The sequence below is a fragment of the Lipotes vexillifer genome, unplaced genomic scaffold, assembly GCF_000442215.2.
Source record: "Lipotes vexillifer unplaced genomic scaffold, Lipotes_vexillifer_v1.1 scaffold217, whole genome shotgun sequence".
Taxonomy (NCBI): Eukaryota; Metazoa; Chordata; class Mammalia; order Artiodactyla; family Lipotidae; genus Lipotes; species Lipotes vexillifer.
The window spans coordinates 7,031,296-7,047,043 of NW_006788200.1; the positions used below are offsets into that span (position 1 = coordinate 7,031,296).

Below are 15,748 nucleotides of genomic sequence, written 5' to 3' on the forward strand. Positions count from 1 at the left end.
GACAGTATGGTACTGGCACAAAAACAGAAATATAGATCAATGGAACAGGATAGAAAGCCCAGAGATAAACACACGCACATATGGTCACCTTATCTTTGATAAAGGAGGCAAGAATATACGATGGAGAAAAGACAGCCTCTTCAATAAGTGGTGCTGGGAAAACTGTAGCTGCAGCTACATGTAAAATAATGAAATTAGAACACTCTAACACCATACAGAAAAATAAAGTCAAAATGGATTAAAGACCTAAATGTAAGGCCAGACACTATCAAACTCTTAGAGGAAAACATAGGCAGAACACTCCATGACATAAATCACAGCAAGATCCTTTTTGACCCACCTCCTAGAGAAATGGAAATAAAAGCAAAAATAAATAAATGGGACCTAATGAAACTTAACAGCTTTTGCACAGCAAAGGAAGCCATAAACAAGACGAAAAGAGAACACTCAGAATGGGAGAAAATATTTTCAAATGAAGCAACTGACAAAGGATTAACCTCCAAAATTTACAAGCAGCTCATGAAGCTCAATATCAAAAAAACAAACAACCCAATCCAAAAATGGGCAGAAGACCTAAACAGATATTTCTCCAAAGATGATAATACAGATTGCCAACAAACACATGAAAGAATGCTCAACATCATAATTATTAGAGAAATGCAAATCAAAACTACAATGAGGTATCACCTCACACCAATTAGAGTGGCCATCATCAGAAAATCTACAAACAACAAATGCTGGAGAGGGTGTGGAGAAAAGGGAGCCCTCTTGCACTGTTGGTGGGAATGTAAATTGATACAGCCACTATGGAGAACAGTATGGAGGTTCCTTAAAAAAGTAAAAACAGAACTACCATACGACCCAGCAATCCCACTACTGGGCATATGCCCTGAGAAAACCATAATTCAAAAAGAGTCATGTACCACAATGTTCACTGCAGCTCTATTTACAATAGCTGGAACATGGAAGCAACTTAAGTGTCCACTGATAGATGAATGGATAAAGAAGATGTGGCACGTGTATACAATGGAATATTACTTAGCCATAAAAAGAAACGAAATTGAGCTATTTGTAGTGAGGTGGATGGACCTAGAGTCTGTCATATAGAGTGAAGTAAGTCAGAAAGAGAAAAACAAATACCGTATGCTAACATATATGTATGGAATCAAAAAAAAAAGGTCATGAAGTACCTTGGTGCAGAATGGGAATAAAGACACAGACATACTAGAGAATGGACTTGAGGACACAGGGAGGGGGAAGGGTAAGCTGGGACGAAGTGAGAGAGTGGCATGGACTACCATACACTACCAAACGTAAAATAGATAGCTAGTGGGAAGCAGCCGCATAGCACAGGGAGATCAGCTCAGTGCTTTGTGACCACCTAGAGGGGTGGGAGGATGGGAGGGAGGGAGATGCAAGAAGGAAGAGATATGGGGATATATGTATATGTATAGCTGATTCACTCTGTTATAAAGCAGAAACTAACACACCATTGTAAAGCAATTATACTCCAATAAAGATGTTAAAACAAGAAACCTCACCTCTGCTCAGATAAACTAATTATGGCCACAGGTAATCAAATCTGAAAACTTTTTAATCCAAAGAAATGATTCTCTCCTTTCAAACAACTGCATTATACAAACCATAAACAGACTATTCTGAGAACTAAAGAAATTAAAATATAAATCAATTTGTTTGTCTCAAATCAACATATTATGGGAAATAAGGCAAGACCAGCAACCTACTAGTCTATGAAAAGTAACAAAGCAAAACCCCAACATGAACAGAAATAAAATCAGCCTGATCAGAGCACAAGGAACAAAAGGCTTACAGATTACAGAGCCCACTGCACACAAGCTCTGCTTCATTCAGGTTCTTTTCAGGCCTGCCTAGAAGATCAGTGGCTAGTGGGGTACCACCCGAACTCTGAGTTTGAGCACTGCCAAGAGCCTCAAAGAGTCTTGATAATCCCTGTTTCAGAAGAGGGGAGGTTAGAGTAGGTTCAGAGGAGCTTCCACTAAAGCTCTCCAGCTTGCCCCATAGGCTAAAGGTCTCCCTCATCAATCCCAAAGACAATCCAACGGTCTTCTTAATGATCTACCCATCTTTCCTCACACTTCAGCTAACCACTGTCCAGGGCTCACATTGCTCTAGAAAGTCACCAAGCCCACTGGTCCTGGCCCAGAACAAAGTCAGGCTGTCAGTCGTCAACTTGCCCCTGATGCTGGGCAATGCTTAGTTCTGACCTCTTGACTGTCTGAGCAACTTCCTCACTGGTTATTCCTTAACCTCGCCATTCCTTAAGCACCCTTCTCTTTCATCATCCAAGGTAAAAGCCCCACCCTTGGCTTGACTCAGAAAATCGAAGACGTCTAATGGAAGCTTCCTCAATTTCCCTCTACATCTCTCGTACTTTTCCTTGTTTTTGTCTAGGCTGTGCTTCAAATTTCCAAGGCTCATCACATTCAAGAGGCCAAGTCTTTCCATCTGCCACCTAAACAACTTTGCCTCATCAATGATCTTCTCTCTGGGATTTCAAATCTGTCAACAGTGCCTTCTTCCCCCTCTGCCTTCCAACGTACACAAAAGCTCTCTCCATTCAGCTTCAGGGCTTCAGTGTCTCTCTGAAATGAAGAGCTGCCTCTGGAAAGATGTTCCTTCAGGGCCACACCTCTGTCTTCTCGCAGCATTATATTCCTGCCTGGGGTCTTCCTACACCATAAGCCCAGGCAGGCAAGCCCCTCTGTCAATGCCCACCATGGTATCTCCGACATCAAGCACTATACCTGGAATATTATAGGAGTTCAACAAGTATAACAAGAAATGAACTTTTTGGTGTGGCTATCTGTGAAGTTACCATTTTCATTCTCTTCTTCCACTTATTTTCAAACTCCTCAGACTCAGGAGTTTATAGCGTGCTTCTTCATTTCCTCATCTCCCATTCACGGCACAGCCCTGAATGGACTAAACTACACACTTATTTTCACATAGTTAGATCTACTGCTTTTCAATTCTCTTTCCTCCTACCACCCCCTATCCTGACAGAGGGGATGCTGCGCACCACCACCATCCCATTATTCTGCTACACATCTCTGCCTCTCCTACCAGGTAGATATACTCTCACTTTTAAAGTGAGAGTTCATGTCATCCTCCCCTCCTACCTGTCCTCTTCTCTACCTAGTCAAATATTATCTCCTCTTAAGTTACCAATCAAGTCCTACCTCCAGTACTGTGACAAACCTAGGAATGGAACAAGCTCTGGAAAAGCTCCAGGTCAGTCCTTGAGAGCTATTCCCAGCCCTGGTTAATCCCAACCTTGGAAATGGCCTAGACAGTCTTAGCCAGTAGGGCGAGGGCAATATTAGAGAAAGAAGGGAAGTGGAGGCTCCACAGATTCTCTGAATTAAAGCCAAGCCCTGGGTATGAGGGTCAGAACTGGTTCTGGCAGCTTATTTTCCATTATCCCTAATCCAGTCTAAGTTTTTTTATTTAAGTCAGTTTGCGGGTCCCGATCTTTGAAAGCTGAGGCTGTGCAACTCTAAGTACTCTTTATTAAACCTCAGAGAGAACCAGTAGATGGAGGAAGGAGAGGAAGGGGAGAATAAGGGCCTAGGGTGAGCATTAAGCATATAAATGCTTGTTAGAAAGCAGATGTCCAACCATCCAAGTCCACAGACTGCAAACTTGACCCTGGCCTGCCCCATCCAGGTACTTAAGGCCAAAGCCCAGGCAGAGATGCTCTGGTGCCAGTACAGTGCTCAGCCAGCTAGTCTCAAAGTGGCCTCAACCTTGACAGTGGCCATCCTGCCCTGGCCTCCACCAGCTCCCCCCAGGGGGGTATGGAATTTGGCTGCTATGGGGCAGTGGTCAGCCATCCTGGGAGAAGTCCACATATGGGAAATGGTGTCTCTCTGAAATGAAGAGCTCTAAACTGTCCTTATGGAGCCATGTGGGGCCTTCATGTATTCCAGCCCACCATTATTTTCTCTCCCAGTACAGGGTAATTTGGAGCCTCTGACATTGCTCCTACAGGTCTCAAGAGGCCTGGCATCCTGCTATGCCCCCAGCAGTTCCCTGACAAACTCATACTGATAAGGAGTAAAGGAGATGCTCAGAGTAGAGACGCTTAACAAAGGCTAGGGAGGTGGCAGTAGTCGGGGAGACGGACTAGAAGTATAGGCAGGGGAGAAACAAATGAAGTTCTCGGGGAATCCCCAGAAGACTTGAAAGGTTTCAAAGTAGGGGAGGAAGGCACTATGCAGAAGGAGGCAGCACCAAAGATAAGCTCTGCTGAACACCTCATACTGAAAAGTTGTTGGAGATAGCAACTTGTGTTCAAGAGAGGACACAGATTACCACACCACACAAAAGGCATGCAGTTTCCTCTATCCCGCCCCTGCTCCACTTTTCCAGCACTGCTCTGAGCCAGGGTGAAAGATCATCCAACAGAGTCCCCTTGCTATAGCCCTCCCTCAGGCAGCCAAGAAGTCCCAACCTCCCCACTCTCATGAGCGAGAGGAGCTTAGGTATGAACTGCCCTTAACCAATACCCCTACTCTCACCCACCGCTCATAGGCCTCAAGGTGTGTGTGTGTGCCTGTGTGTGAACGATGAGACACAAGCAGGTCACACTCTTGTGGACCATCCTGGGGAATAAGATAACCTGTAAGGAAGATCCCTCCTGACTACGGGAGGAAGGGAGGGTCACCTGCCTCCCAATCACAGAGCTGGGTAGGTGGCAGAAGGCACTGGGAGCTTTGCCCCTTAGTCCCACCTCAATTGTAGCCTGTGGCATTTTAAAAAAAAAAAAGTATCTGGTCTTTATCCCTGGTTCCTGAAATGACTCTTGTGGGGGATGGCGGGATGGGTGCGTGCGTGTGTGTGTGTGTGTGTGTGTGTGTGTGTGTGTGTGTGTGGAATTAGGTAACTTCAAGATGGGGGCAGGTCACCAGAAAGACCAAGCTTTGATTAGACAGTTGGAACTTTTAGCCCCACCTCCAGGGAGGAAAGAGGGGCTGGAGACTGAGTTCAATCTCCAATGGCCAATGACTTAATCAATCACGCCTAAATAATGAAACCTCCATAAAAGCCCCTAGAGGGCTTCCAAGAGCTTCTGATTGGTGAACACCTAGAAGTACTGGGAGGGCAGTGTGCCCAGAGAGGGCATGAAAGCTCTGCACCCCACGCCCCATACCTTCTATGCATCTCTTCCACTTGGCTATTCTGAGTTGTAGCCTTTATAAAAAACCAGTAAACATAAGTAAAGTGTTTTCCTGAGTTCTGTGAGCTGTTCTAGCAAATTATCAAACCTGAGGAGGGAATTGTGGGAATCCCTAATTTATAGCTGGTCAGTCACAAGTCCAGTGGCCTGGGACTTGTGACTAGCATCTGAATTAGAGGCAGTGGGACTGAGCCCTTTAACTGTGGGATCTGACACTAATTCCAGGTAGATAGTGTCAGAAATGAATTGAATTATTGGATACCCAGTTGGTGTCTGAGGATTGGAAGATCACACAGCCTCTTCTAAGCTGCAAGGGGCCAAAGGCCTCACAAAGACAATCCTGCAGAGTCACCCAGACCAGAGTCAGGTGTTCCTTCAGACAGATGTCCAGGGCCTGCAGGAAATCAGAATCCTCCCTTAAATGCCTGAAACAGAGTAGCTGGTCTACCATAAATGAGGTTTTTAAAATTCAATTCCCTCCTATTGCTCGTGCAGATCTGAAATGATCTGACCAGATGGCTGGTGCTCTGTAATTCTTGGATTGCTCTCATCAGTTGTTGATGATTTAGACTTTTTTTTTTTTAACCCCCTCACATGAACGTGTTCCTGCACAGGCTTCCTGCATGCTCCCATCAAGTGGCTCTTTGTGCTAATGCCAATATTCCAGAGGCTCTCACACAGTATTTCAGAGCCTGGAAGTCACCTCAGGTCAATAAGAAGCCCCAAGTCTAAGCTTCCCTGAACCCATATGAGGCCAACATATAGCACTGGGTAAGGGGCAGAACAAGAGAAGCCTTTGCTCAGATAGCCTCATCGCCTCCACTTTTCCTTCAGGTCCCCAAGGAAAGGGAAGCAGCAGCAAAGGTATATTTTTAAAATGACAACTATAGCCATTTATTGAATATTTCCTATGTGCCAGGCCCAGAGTGAAACATTTTACACGTTAATCTTGTTTCAGTCTCACACCATCTCTGTGAAGTAGGTAGTTTCATCCCTATTTCCATATGAGGAAACTAAGGTTCAGAGATTCTAATCAAACTGACCAAGGCCACACAGCTCAAAAACAGAACTGAAGGTGGGTTTGGAAGTTTAGCATCATAAAATTTGACTCAAAGCTCTACCAAGATCTCAGGGATAGAGAGAAGGCCCTGGCCTGGCCTCCCCATACCCTCCTTTGTGCCCTCACTGAGCACAGGACACTTCCAAAACAAACCAGGACATCCAAAACACTTTTTCTCTCTGTATCCTCTGTGAGACCATAAGCTGCTGGAAGGCAGGGGTCATGTCGCATTTGCTACCCAGAAAGACATTATGGTACAGTGGTTAGGAGCTCAAGCTTAGGGCCAAACAAAACTAGATCTGAATTCTGTCTCTACCACCTACTGGTCATTTGGCTAAGTCACTTATCTCTGAGACTCATTTTTGTCTATGAAAATGAGGGTAGTTATAGCACCTGCCCTCAAAAGATGCCTGGCACAGTCAATGCTAAGTAAATGTGAGCTATTATCTGTCTCTGGCTACCAGTACAGTGCCTGGCACAAAGCAGGATCTCAGGAAATGCCCAGGGAGCAAAAGGCCCACAATATCTGGCTGTGACCAGTTTTCTCTAATAACAAGTGCACAGGCACAAAGCCTGGGGTACAGGGGTCCTCAGCCCTAGGACAAATTCCTGAGTTCCCTGCCCAGAACCCACAGGACCTGCCAGCAAACAGCTTTCCTCTGCTTGCTTGTGAACAGCTGATGCTGAATCCACACTCAAATGCTTGCTGTGCCTCCGTAAGGTATGACAGATCCCAAAATAAACCAGGAGAGAGAAAGAGACAGGAAAATCACTTCCAGGAACAAGCGATTCGCAGTGAGGATGCTGACAGTAATAACAGAGGCAGGGAGACTTCAGGAGGGTGACCTACAGCTGCTCCAGGGCTAAGTGACTGGGGCCCAACTCCTATCTGGCCTGGTAGGAAGGTCCATGAAGTTACGGGTTGGTCCCCTGGTATTCCAGGCCACAGCAGGCAGTCAGGAAATCTGCCTTCAAATGAGCCTAGACCACATAGCCCAGTATCCCCTCCTTGGAGACCTGAGGACAACAGAGATGAGGTCCTCCCTTCAGAGACCTAAAGAGACAGAAGGTACTGAACTGAAATCAATAACTGTCAACATAAACTAGCCATTTTGCCATTCTCTTAAAAGTCCCCAAAAGATATTCCACCATCTTCCTATGCCACGCGCCTAGCTCTCACGCAGGAAATGCTGTATTAACCCCTTCTGCTACCTTATCAAAAATCTCCCTGGAAGGAAAGAGGGAGAACATCCCATGACCATGGAAGTCTCTCCTTGTCACCGTAAGTTCCCTTCCCTATCTAAAGCCAGAGAGGACAGGAAGGCTACATACTCATGTACCCTCACTGGCATCCAATTCCACAATCAAGTTTAAGGAGTGGCACAAATGGCAAATTTACCATTAAAAATCAGAACTGCTGTGTACTGAGTAACGTCTACATGTTGGGAATCCTCAAAACAGCCTCTGCAGCAGGCAGGGCAGGACATTTCCCCAACATCACCAATGCAGGAACTGAAGGGCAGAAGGATTCAGTGACTTGCCCAAGATCCCCTAAGTAGCAAAGCTAGGATTTGAACCCAGGACTGGATCAGTCTAAAGTCTGTGCTTGGGACTTCCCTGGTGGTCCAGTGCTAAAGAATCTGCCTTACAATGCAGGGGATGTGGGTTCGATCCCTGGTCAGGGAACTAAGATCCCACACGCCACGGGACAACTAAGCCTGCACACCACAACTACTGAGCTCACGCACCTCAACTAGAGGCCGCGTGCTGCAAACTACGGAGCCCACGCACTCTGGAACCCACGCACCACAACTAGAGGAGAGAAAACCCGCATGCCACAACTAGAGTAAAGCCCACACACCACAACCCCGAGTGCCACAACAAAAGATCCCACATGCCTCAACAAAGATCCTGCATGCTGCAACTAAGACCCGACACAGCCAAAAATAAATAAGATAAATAAATGAATAATAAATAAATCTTTAAAAAATAAAATAAAGTCTGTGCTCTTTACCACTAAATTATACTACCTCCTCATTTATCTACTCATCCTGGGACTGGCTACATTCCTTTTAACCTTTCAGTAGCTGTGATGGAAGCTCCCAGGCAGCATTCATTATGTGGTGAATTAAATATACTCTGATTAAAGGCAAGTGCCAGCTATCCACACAGACCACTGAGATGTCAATTTCCTACCAATAGACATAACATATAAAACCTTAATATACACACAGAACACCTTGATCCTGTCCTGGGACCTAAGAGAGTCTTGTCTACCTCGACAGTATCAGACTCTGAATCACCACACATCAAACCCTGAGGCCATAACAAACCTCTCACTTTCCCTCCCCTCACTGGTCCTGCTTGCGGGTGAGTGTAGGTGAAATGAAAAACACTCTTGGAATATGGGGCAAGCATGTCTGGACCTACACTTGCTTTGTCCCCAGAGCTGAGTGTCTGTGCTCAAGCACAACATCCCAGCCTTTGGGGCAGCTTCAAGGGACTTTGGGGCAGAACAACTTATAAGGGGCTCTTGAGAAACTAGAAGGCAGAAGATGATGTCAATGGGGCAACAAGTTAAATATAAAAATCAGTACTCCACTCTAATTCTCCAGGAGGTGCTCAGAGCCCTCAGCCTGCCCTTGTTACACAGGCTCTGGCCCTCCCTCCCCAAAGATACAAAAAGGGCTCTTTTGCTTAACCATGAACAGGAGCCCCACTGCCCAGAGGCTGGGCAAGGGCCCTGGGTCAGAACTTTCAGGCTTGTTCTACAATGTGGACTGGGGTCTTGAAGGGTGCCACAGGAAAAGAGACAGTAGGAGTAGGGATGACAGGACATTGACCTCCATCGGCTCAAGGCACTTGCCTGGTTAAAAGTGGTACAAGCACTTTTAATCACATAAAATCAGTGGATACAGCGTACATCCTCCACTTCCCACACCCTGAGAGCCCCTCTAGTTTTAGTCCCCAAAGACCAGGGGGGCTCAGTTCTCAGGGAAGGTGGAGGAGGGCAGCCAGAGGTTGGATCTGCTAAACCCAGTACCTCTGTCCCTAAAATCTCCCTCTACCCAACTCCATTAGCACCTACTTGGTTTCCTTGGTGATTCATCACTCTTCTGTGGCAGCAACTACCCGCATGCAAGCCCAGCAGGACTGATATTGCTACCAGATAGTTGGCTGGCACAGCAAACGCTGCCCCTGCCAGCACAGCAGCAATGGGGGCAGTGAGGACATGGTGATGAATATCAGCAAGGAGTTGATGAAACTATACTCTGGCAGCTGCCAGGGCTTGCCATCCACCCGCCACAGTGCAGAACGCAAATAGCCTACTCCTGAGAATGGGCTCAAGTGTCACCAGAGTCGGGCTCCAGCCAAGGACAGCTGGGACTCTAGAAGGACAAGTGGGAGGAAGATGGGTCCAGGCTGGGGTCAATGACATAGGACAAGTTGGCTGAATGACATAGGTCAAGTCACCTAACTTCTCTGAGCCTCAATGTTTTCATCTGAATATAAAGACAATAATAGCTCCTATTATTGTGAAGACTGAACAAGATTATGCACATGAAGAACGTAGCACAGTATCTGAATGTGGTAAACACCACAACTGCTGGCTTTTTTCATTATTATTTTAAGCCCTGGGCCCAGGGCCATAAAAGGGTTAGAAAGTTGCTCCTTCTGAGGATGCTCCATTTAAAAACCAGGCCAGGAACAGCCCCTGTTTCTTGGCACAGGTTCCTTTAACAACAGAAAACTGGTGTCCCGCACCAGTGCTCCGGACTCTCCCATGAACAATATTTCAGCAGCACTGAGCCGAGCAGCAGAGCCCAAAATAGCATTTGCAGAGTGAGGCACATGTCACTGCCTCTCCTGTGCTTCAGAAGTGCAAGGAAAGAAAGTTTTCTATCACTTGCTCCAAAAGCTCGGCCACCCACCACCTGCCTTCCTTCCAGGGCACTCAGATGCCACAATTTCTGTTCTGCAGGGAAACGAAGGTCCCTGAGTTCTGCAGCAGCAGCCACCCCTACTCCCCTCCAGGAGGCCAGAGAGGGGCTGTTCCTTCAAAACAGCCCTGGGGGGAGAAAGGACATACACAGTTTGAATTTCAAGTGTGTTTGCCGGGGACAGCGCTGGGCTTGGTACCTGGCCGAAGTGCCTGCCACTCATGGGTCGGGTGAAACACCTCCAGGACCGTGGGATCCAGCTCCTCCTCTGCTGTGGTTTCCTTTCTCTCTGTTTCTTTGGTGCTGCTCTCCTCTGGGTTGGTCAGTGCAAACTCCTTCAGAGAAAGGGAAAAACAGGGCATGAACCACCACAGCTGGGTACCAGGCAAGCAGAAAGAAAATGGCCTGGGCAGTACACTCTTCTCCTCCTTGTCCTTCCTGCCCTCCTTAGCCCTGTTTGGACCTTTCACAAGGTTAGTGTCAGAACCAGTACAAGTGAGGTGATATGGTTAAATTAACACAGTATGTGTTGTGTGTATATGGCACTTTTGTATATGCATTAAAAAAAAAATTCCAGAAGGTTCCACACTACCTTGAGGGAGTTAAGGGAACATACTGGGGAGAGGGGTTGACAAAATGAGACAATAAGAGCCTTTTACTTTTTACTTGATAAGCTCCTATCCTGTTTGATGTTTAAAATTCATACCTATTACTCTTACAATTAAAAACTAAAGATATTTATAAAAGAAAAAACATACATATGAATAGGAAAGTAAGGCCTCAAATGGTCAACACAGATGTACAAAAGCTGGCAGCTAAGGCCCAATTAATTCCTAAGCAGCCCAGCAGGGCAGAGTAAGGGCATGGGTACCTTCATTACCCAGGGTACCTATGGAGCGTAAATGACCTCTTAGGGCATTCCAATCCATGGAAGAAGGCGTACAAGTGGGAAGGTGCAAGTCCAGCTGGGCTGAAGGAGGAAGATGCCCCTAAAACCTGTTTCCTTCCACCCCATGGAGAGCACGGAGGATTAATGAGATGGTGTAGAGCACTTTGAGCTCAGGAGACAGAGATGTAACATAAATACAAAGTATTATTCATCTTGCTCCTTCCCAGCCTCCAATCCTTCCTGTCCCATTTTTAAACCTGTTCTTGCATAAAAGCAGTAAGGCCTCAGGAAATTGGAACCAGAGGGTTCCAGAGCTCTGGGAAATTACATTTGGGAGGGCAAAGAGGAACCCACACTAGAACACTGGGAGATTATTTCAGCCCTTCCACCTTCCCCGCCATCACTTTTCCTCCACCTCCCAATTTTTCCTGTAATAAGAGTTAAGTATTTTTCATGGATTCTTCCTATGAACCCAAACCTGTGCTAGGTACTTTACGTAGATCTCATTTTGGTCTCCTGAACAATTCTAATCCTACATGGGAGGTAACAATGTATCCCTTTCAATGTGCCCCAGCACAAATCTGAGCTCAAAAGAAAACAAGGGGGCTTCCCTGGTGGCGCAGTGGTTGAGAGTCCGCCTGCCGATGCTGGGGACGTGGGTTCGTGCCCAGGTCCGGGAGGATCCCACATGCCGCGGAGCGGCTGGGCCCATGGGCCATGGCCGCTGGGCCTGCGTGTCCGGAGCCTGTGCTCTGCGGCAGAGAGGCCACAGCAGTGAGAGGCCCGCGTACGGCAAAAAAAAAAAAAGAAAAAGAAAAAAGAAAACAAGGAACAGAGAGTAGATGTGTGTGAGACTAAAGAGAAGACAGACTGGCAGGAAGCTCCGTGCATTCTAAGGACACGGACATCAAACTTTCAACAACTGAGTTTCCTGAGGGCAGGCACTGTGTCAGTCTCTTTCACCACTGTATACCCCTTGCCTAGCCCAGGGCTTAGTTTGTAATCACGCAACAAAGGAACAAAAGAAGGCCTTCCTCCTACAAGCAGGTATGTCTTTTGGATGCCTTTTGGAGGCAAGTCCAAAGAGTTTGCTGGAAGCCAGGAACTAGCCCCACACTCCAGAACAAAGACCACTTTGTCCACTAAGTATCTGCAGCCTATGGACTCCAGGGCCCAGCCATGCTGGTCAGTCTCTGCCAAAAGCACCATACACGAGACCATGGGACTAGAAGACCGTTAATAAGATTTACCTCAGAAGTATGTGGACTAAATGCCTCCAGAGGCCAGGCAGGGATGGATGTAAATGAGTGCTGTGTGCCAGGTGTAAAAACAACCAGGAGTGGTGGGACTGTGAAAACTGGAGTCCTCCTGCCTTGACTAAGAAACACAGCTGCTACTCAGCTGCTCTACCACTGCCATGAAGGCATTCAACTTGATGAGAAACAAAAATCCAGATTTTTATGTGACATTTTCTTACTTTTAGAACACTAAGAGGGCCAAACTAAACATCTCTAAGCTTTACATTACAACTCTTGCTTTAGTGTATCTATTAGCCAGTTAACTCCTGGCAGGTACAGCTGTAATCAAGTAACCAAATCCTCAACATCAAGAGAAGCAGAAAGAAGCAAGGGTAATGGTGATGATGAGAATATGGCAGAAAGCCCAATCCAGGCAAGGCTAGTGTTCATTCTGATGAGTAGGGGCTGAGAAAGTCTCTTTTTCTAGATCTTTAATGAGATTAATAGAGTAGGTTCAAGAAGGATTACAACAAGATATGAACCACTGAGACACATGCTTCAAGCCCTAGGAAAGCCAAACGCTTTCTGCAACAATCCCATCACTGCTCAAAATGTTTTTTAAGCTTCTGCTTGGTATCATCTTTGAACCATATTTTAAGCTACACACACACACACAGACACACACACACTCACACTCACAATCTGCCATTATTTTACAGATCACCTGTTTTTAGTAGAGGTGATATAAATTTGGTGTTCCCCTGTCTGGTCAGCTCACCCTGTTCACCAAATCTGGCTCTGAATGACTTTGGCAAGCACTGAGGGAGGTTCAGTCACACAAACATACTACAAGCTGGACAATCACTTCAAAGGTGGAAGTGCAGAAAAGGTTTTCAGGAAAAGCAGCATCATGGAGATGAGGCTGTAATGATAACGTAGCTACCATTTATTAAGCCCTTACCCATATTCCCAGAACTGGTCTGAAGTGCCTTCCATGCCTCACAACTCATCCAAGTTTCATCTATGAAGCACATACTTTTATTCCCATTTTACACATACAGGGCCTGTGCAAAACCACACTGCTGAGAAAAGAAGAGCAGAGATTGAAGTCCAGGACTGCCTGGCTCCAAAGTGCATGCATGAATTCTGACTCACTTCTGTGTTTCTGTTCTTAGTCATGTGTTCTAACGGTTGTGCCCTGGGATGCTGAGGGAAGGAAGCAGGGTCAATGAGATCACCCCAGCACATTTATCAGCATATCCTCCTTCCCTTTAATGACCGTGTTTAAAGAAACACCGTCCCAGAGAAAGGGACGACCCTCTCTCTGCTCCAGCAGTGTCCTGAACAGGAGACAAAGACCAAGAGGTGAGGGAGGCCAGCCAGCCCTTGGTCAGCTCTGAAGTAAATCTCATGCTCTGGTGACCTCTCAGTTGGCTTCTCCGAGCTCCCTTCCATGCTGAATCCTCTCTTCTCTCTGCCATCATTACTCTAAATACCAATTTCCTCTTAAGTGGCAAGAAATCCCAGCTAAGGTTTTAGCTGACAAAAGCTTACCATGTCACACTTCCTTATAATTGTAACTGAGTAAGAGATTCTTAAAGACCAAAGCCTTCAAAATCCAAGAGAATGAATGAATCTCTCAAGGAAGGTGGATGGATGCTGTGACAGAGACAGACTGAGAAGGCAACATTTTGGGATAGGAGCCTGGCTGACAGAGCCCTAAATTAAACAATGGAAGCAGCCAACCCTTACTAAAAAATAACAGCTGACATTTACTGACCATCCATTAGCCATATTGTGCCAGTGCCAATGCTAGGTGCTTTATATATACAATCGCATTTAATCTACACTAAAATTTAAGAGGGAGGTACCAACCCTGTTTTACACATGAGGAAACAAAGCTCAGAAATGGTCAAAGTGAAAAAAAAAAGAAATGGTCAAATTGCCAACGTAGGAGGCAAAAGGGAGTTTACCAAGGCTCTGTGCTCCTTCCACTGGGCTCCACTACCTCCCTCATCATCCATCACCTTTTGAAGGCCAGTATACCACACAACCACATCCCTTTAGCATTCGCACTGCTCCTAAGATGTGGCAGCCCAGGGAGATTCCATAGCAGGAGCCAAGAAGGGAGGCTGGCTCCAGATCATACCCTGATACACACAGCTAGCCTTTGCTGGGTGGCCATTAACCTGTACAAATGCCTTTGAGGAGGACAATTCCAGGTCACTAGGAGCATTTGCCTGGACTCCAGGCTCTGAACAAAGGATCATGACCACTCCCACCTCCCCCACCACCCATTTTCACTGTTGTGAAGGTGGCTGGCTGCATAATTTGGATTTTAAATGCCATCAGGGCAGCAATTTTTATGGTATGAGAGAAAAGATGCTTCAACTCCTACTTGTACTTAGCACATGATGAAAGATTATGACAAATGGATACAGCTTAGGAACAGACATAAGGATAAAAGCAGCTTTTGCTGATGAAAGTCAGTATTAACATTTTTCTGAGATTAGACTCAAAAGAGCTAATATAAATGGGCCAGAATAATTATGGCTCTGAAAGCTCATCTATTTGGTTGGACTATTATCCAAGAGACTTACTAACACACAGTCCTTAAGTAAATTCATCAGCACGCTTTTGTTAATTGTGCATCTGCTAAAGCTCATAACGGGGAGCACCCAGATCCTCATGAGCTGCAGGTTGGAGGGGACACAGCCCTGAGCCCTCCAGACACTTGGGTGCTTTTCTGGGCCAGGCTATGCCAGAAACAGCCCCAACTTCATGCCATGGCCAGTCCCACCCTCAGGGGCCAATGGGATCCCAGTCTCATTCTCCTTGAAGAGGAGGCCAAAAAAACGGCAGCAACAAGATCTTAGTCAAAGAACATTAAAAGCTCAAAAGGATTCGTGACTCCTAACTGTACATTCTCTCCTGCTCTACAAAGTGGGGAGAAAGGCGGAGAGAAAACAAATGACTTCAGAGAGAAGGTGGAAGCTTGCCATGAGCCAGAGGTGAACCTCAGCTGAGCTGGATTAAATTCATCACAATTGTCATTTGCACTTCAAGGCCCTCCGGCTCCAAAGCCTCCAGCACTTTACCCAACATTTAAGTGGGACCCCTGGGGTTGGAGAAGGTGGTCAGGGGAGGTGAAACTGTGATAGAGCTGACAGGGCATCTCAAGGGAGAGGAAAGAGAGGGCATTGGGAGTGGATCAAGGGCAGGCTGTTGGTGGGGCAGGCCAGGGAAATGGGGCCAGGACACCCTGCAGCCAGGCCAAGCTCAGGGCCTTCTCAGGCATTCTGCCCCTGCCTTTGGCAATGATAGAAACCCTCAGCAATGAGGTCTGGGTTAATGAAAAGGAGGGTGTAAAGAACATGGAGAAAAGGAGAGAGGGAAAGA

The 15,748-nt window shown here is 46.4% G+C and overlaps 1 protein-coding gene across 2 annotated transcripts in view; it reads right to left on the reverse strand.

Moving 5' to 3' along the window:
• Positions 1-15,748, reverse strand: part of SIL1 (SIL1 nucleotide exchange factor) — a 251,388-nt gene that overhangs the window by 169,313 nt on the left and 66,327 nt on the right. Inside the window, exon 3 of one of the 2 annotated variants that reach the window (XM_007461430.1) lies at positions 10,422-10,557. In XM_007461430.1, coding sequence (XP_007461492.1) covers positions 10,422-10,557 — 136 coding nt within the window. Of the gene's footprint in view, positions 1-10,421; positions 10,565-15,748 lie in introns of both variants that reach the window. The other variant, XM_007461431.1, reaches the window with a different exon arrangement.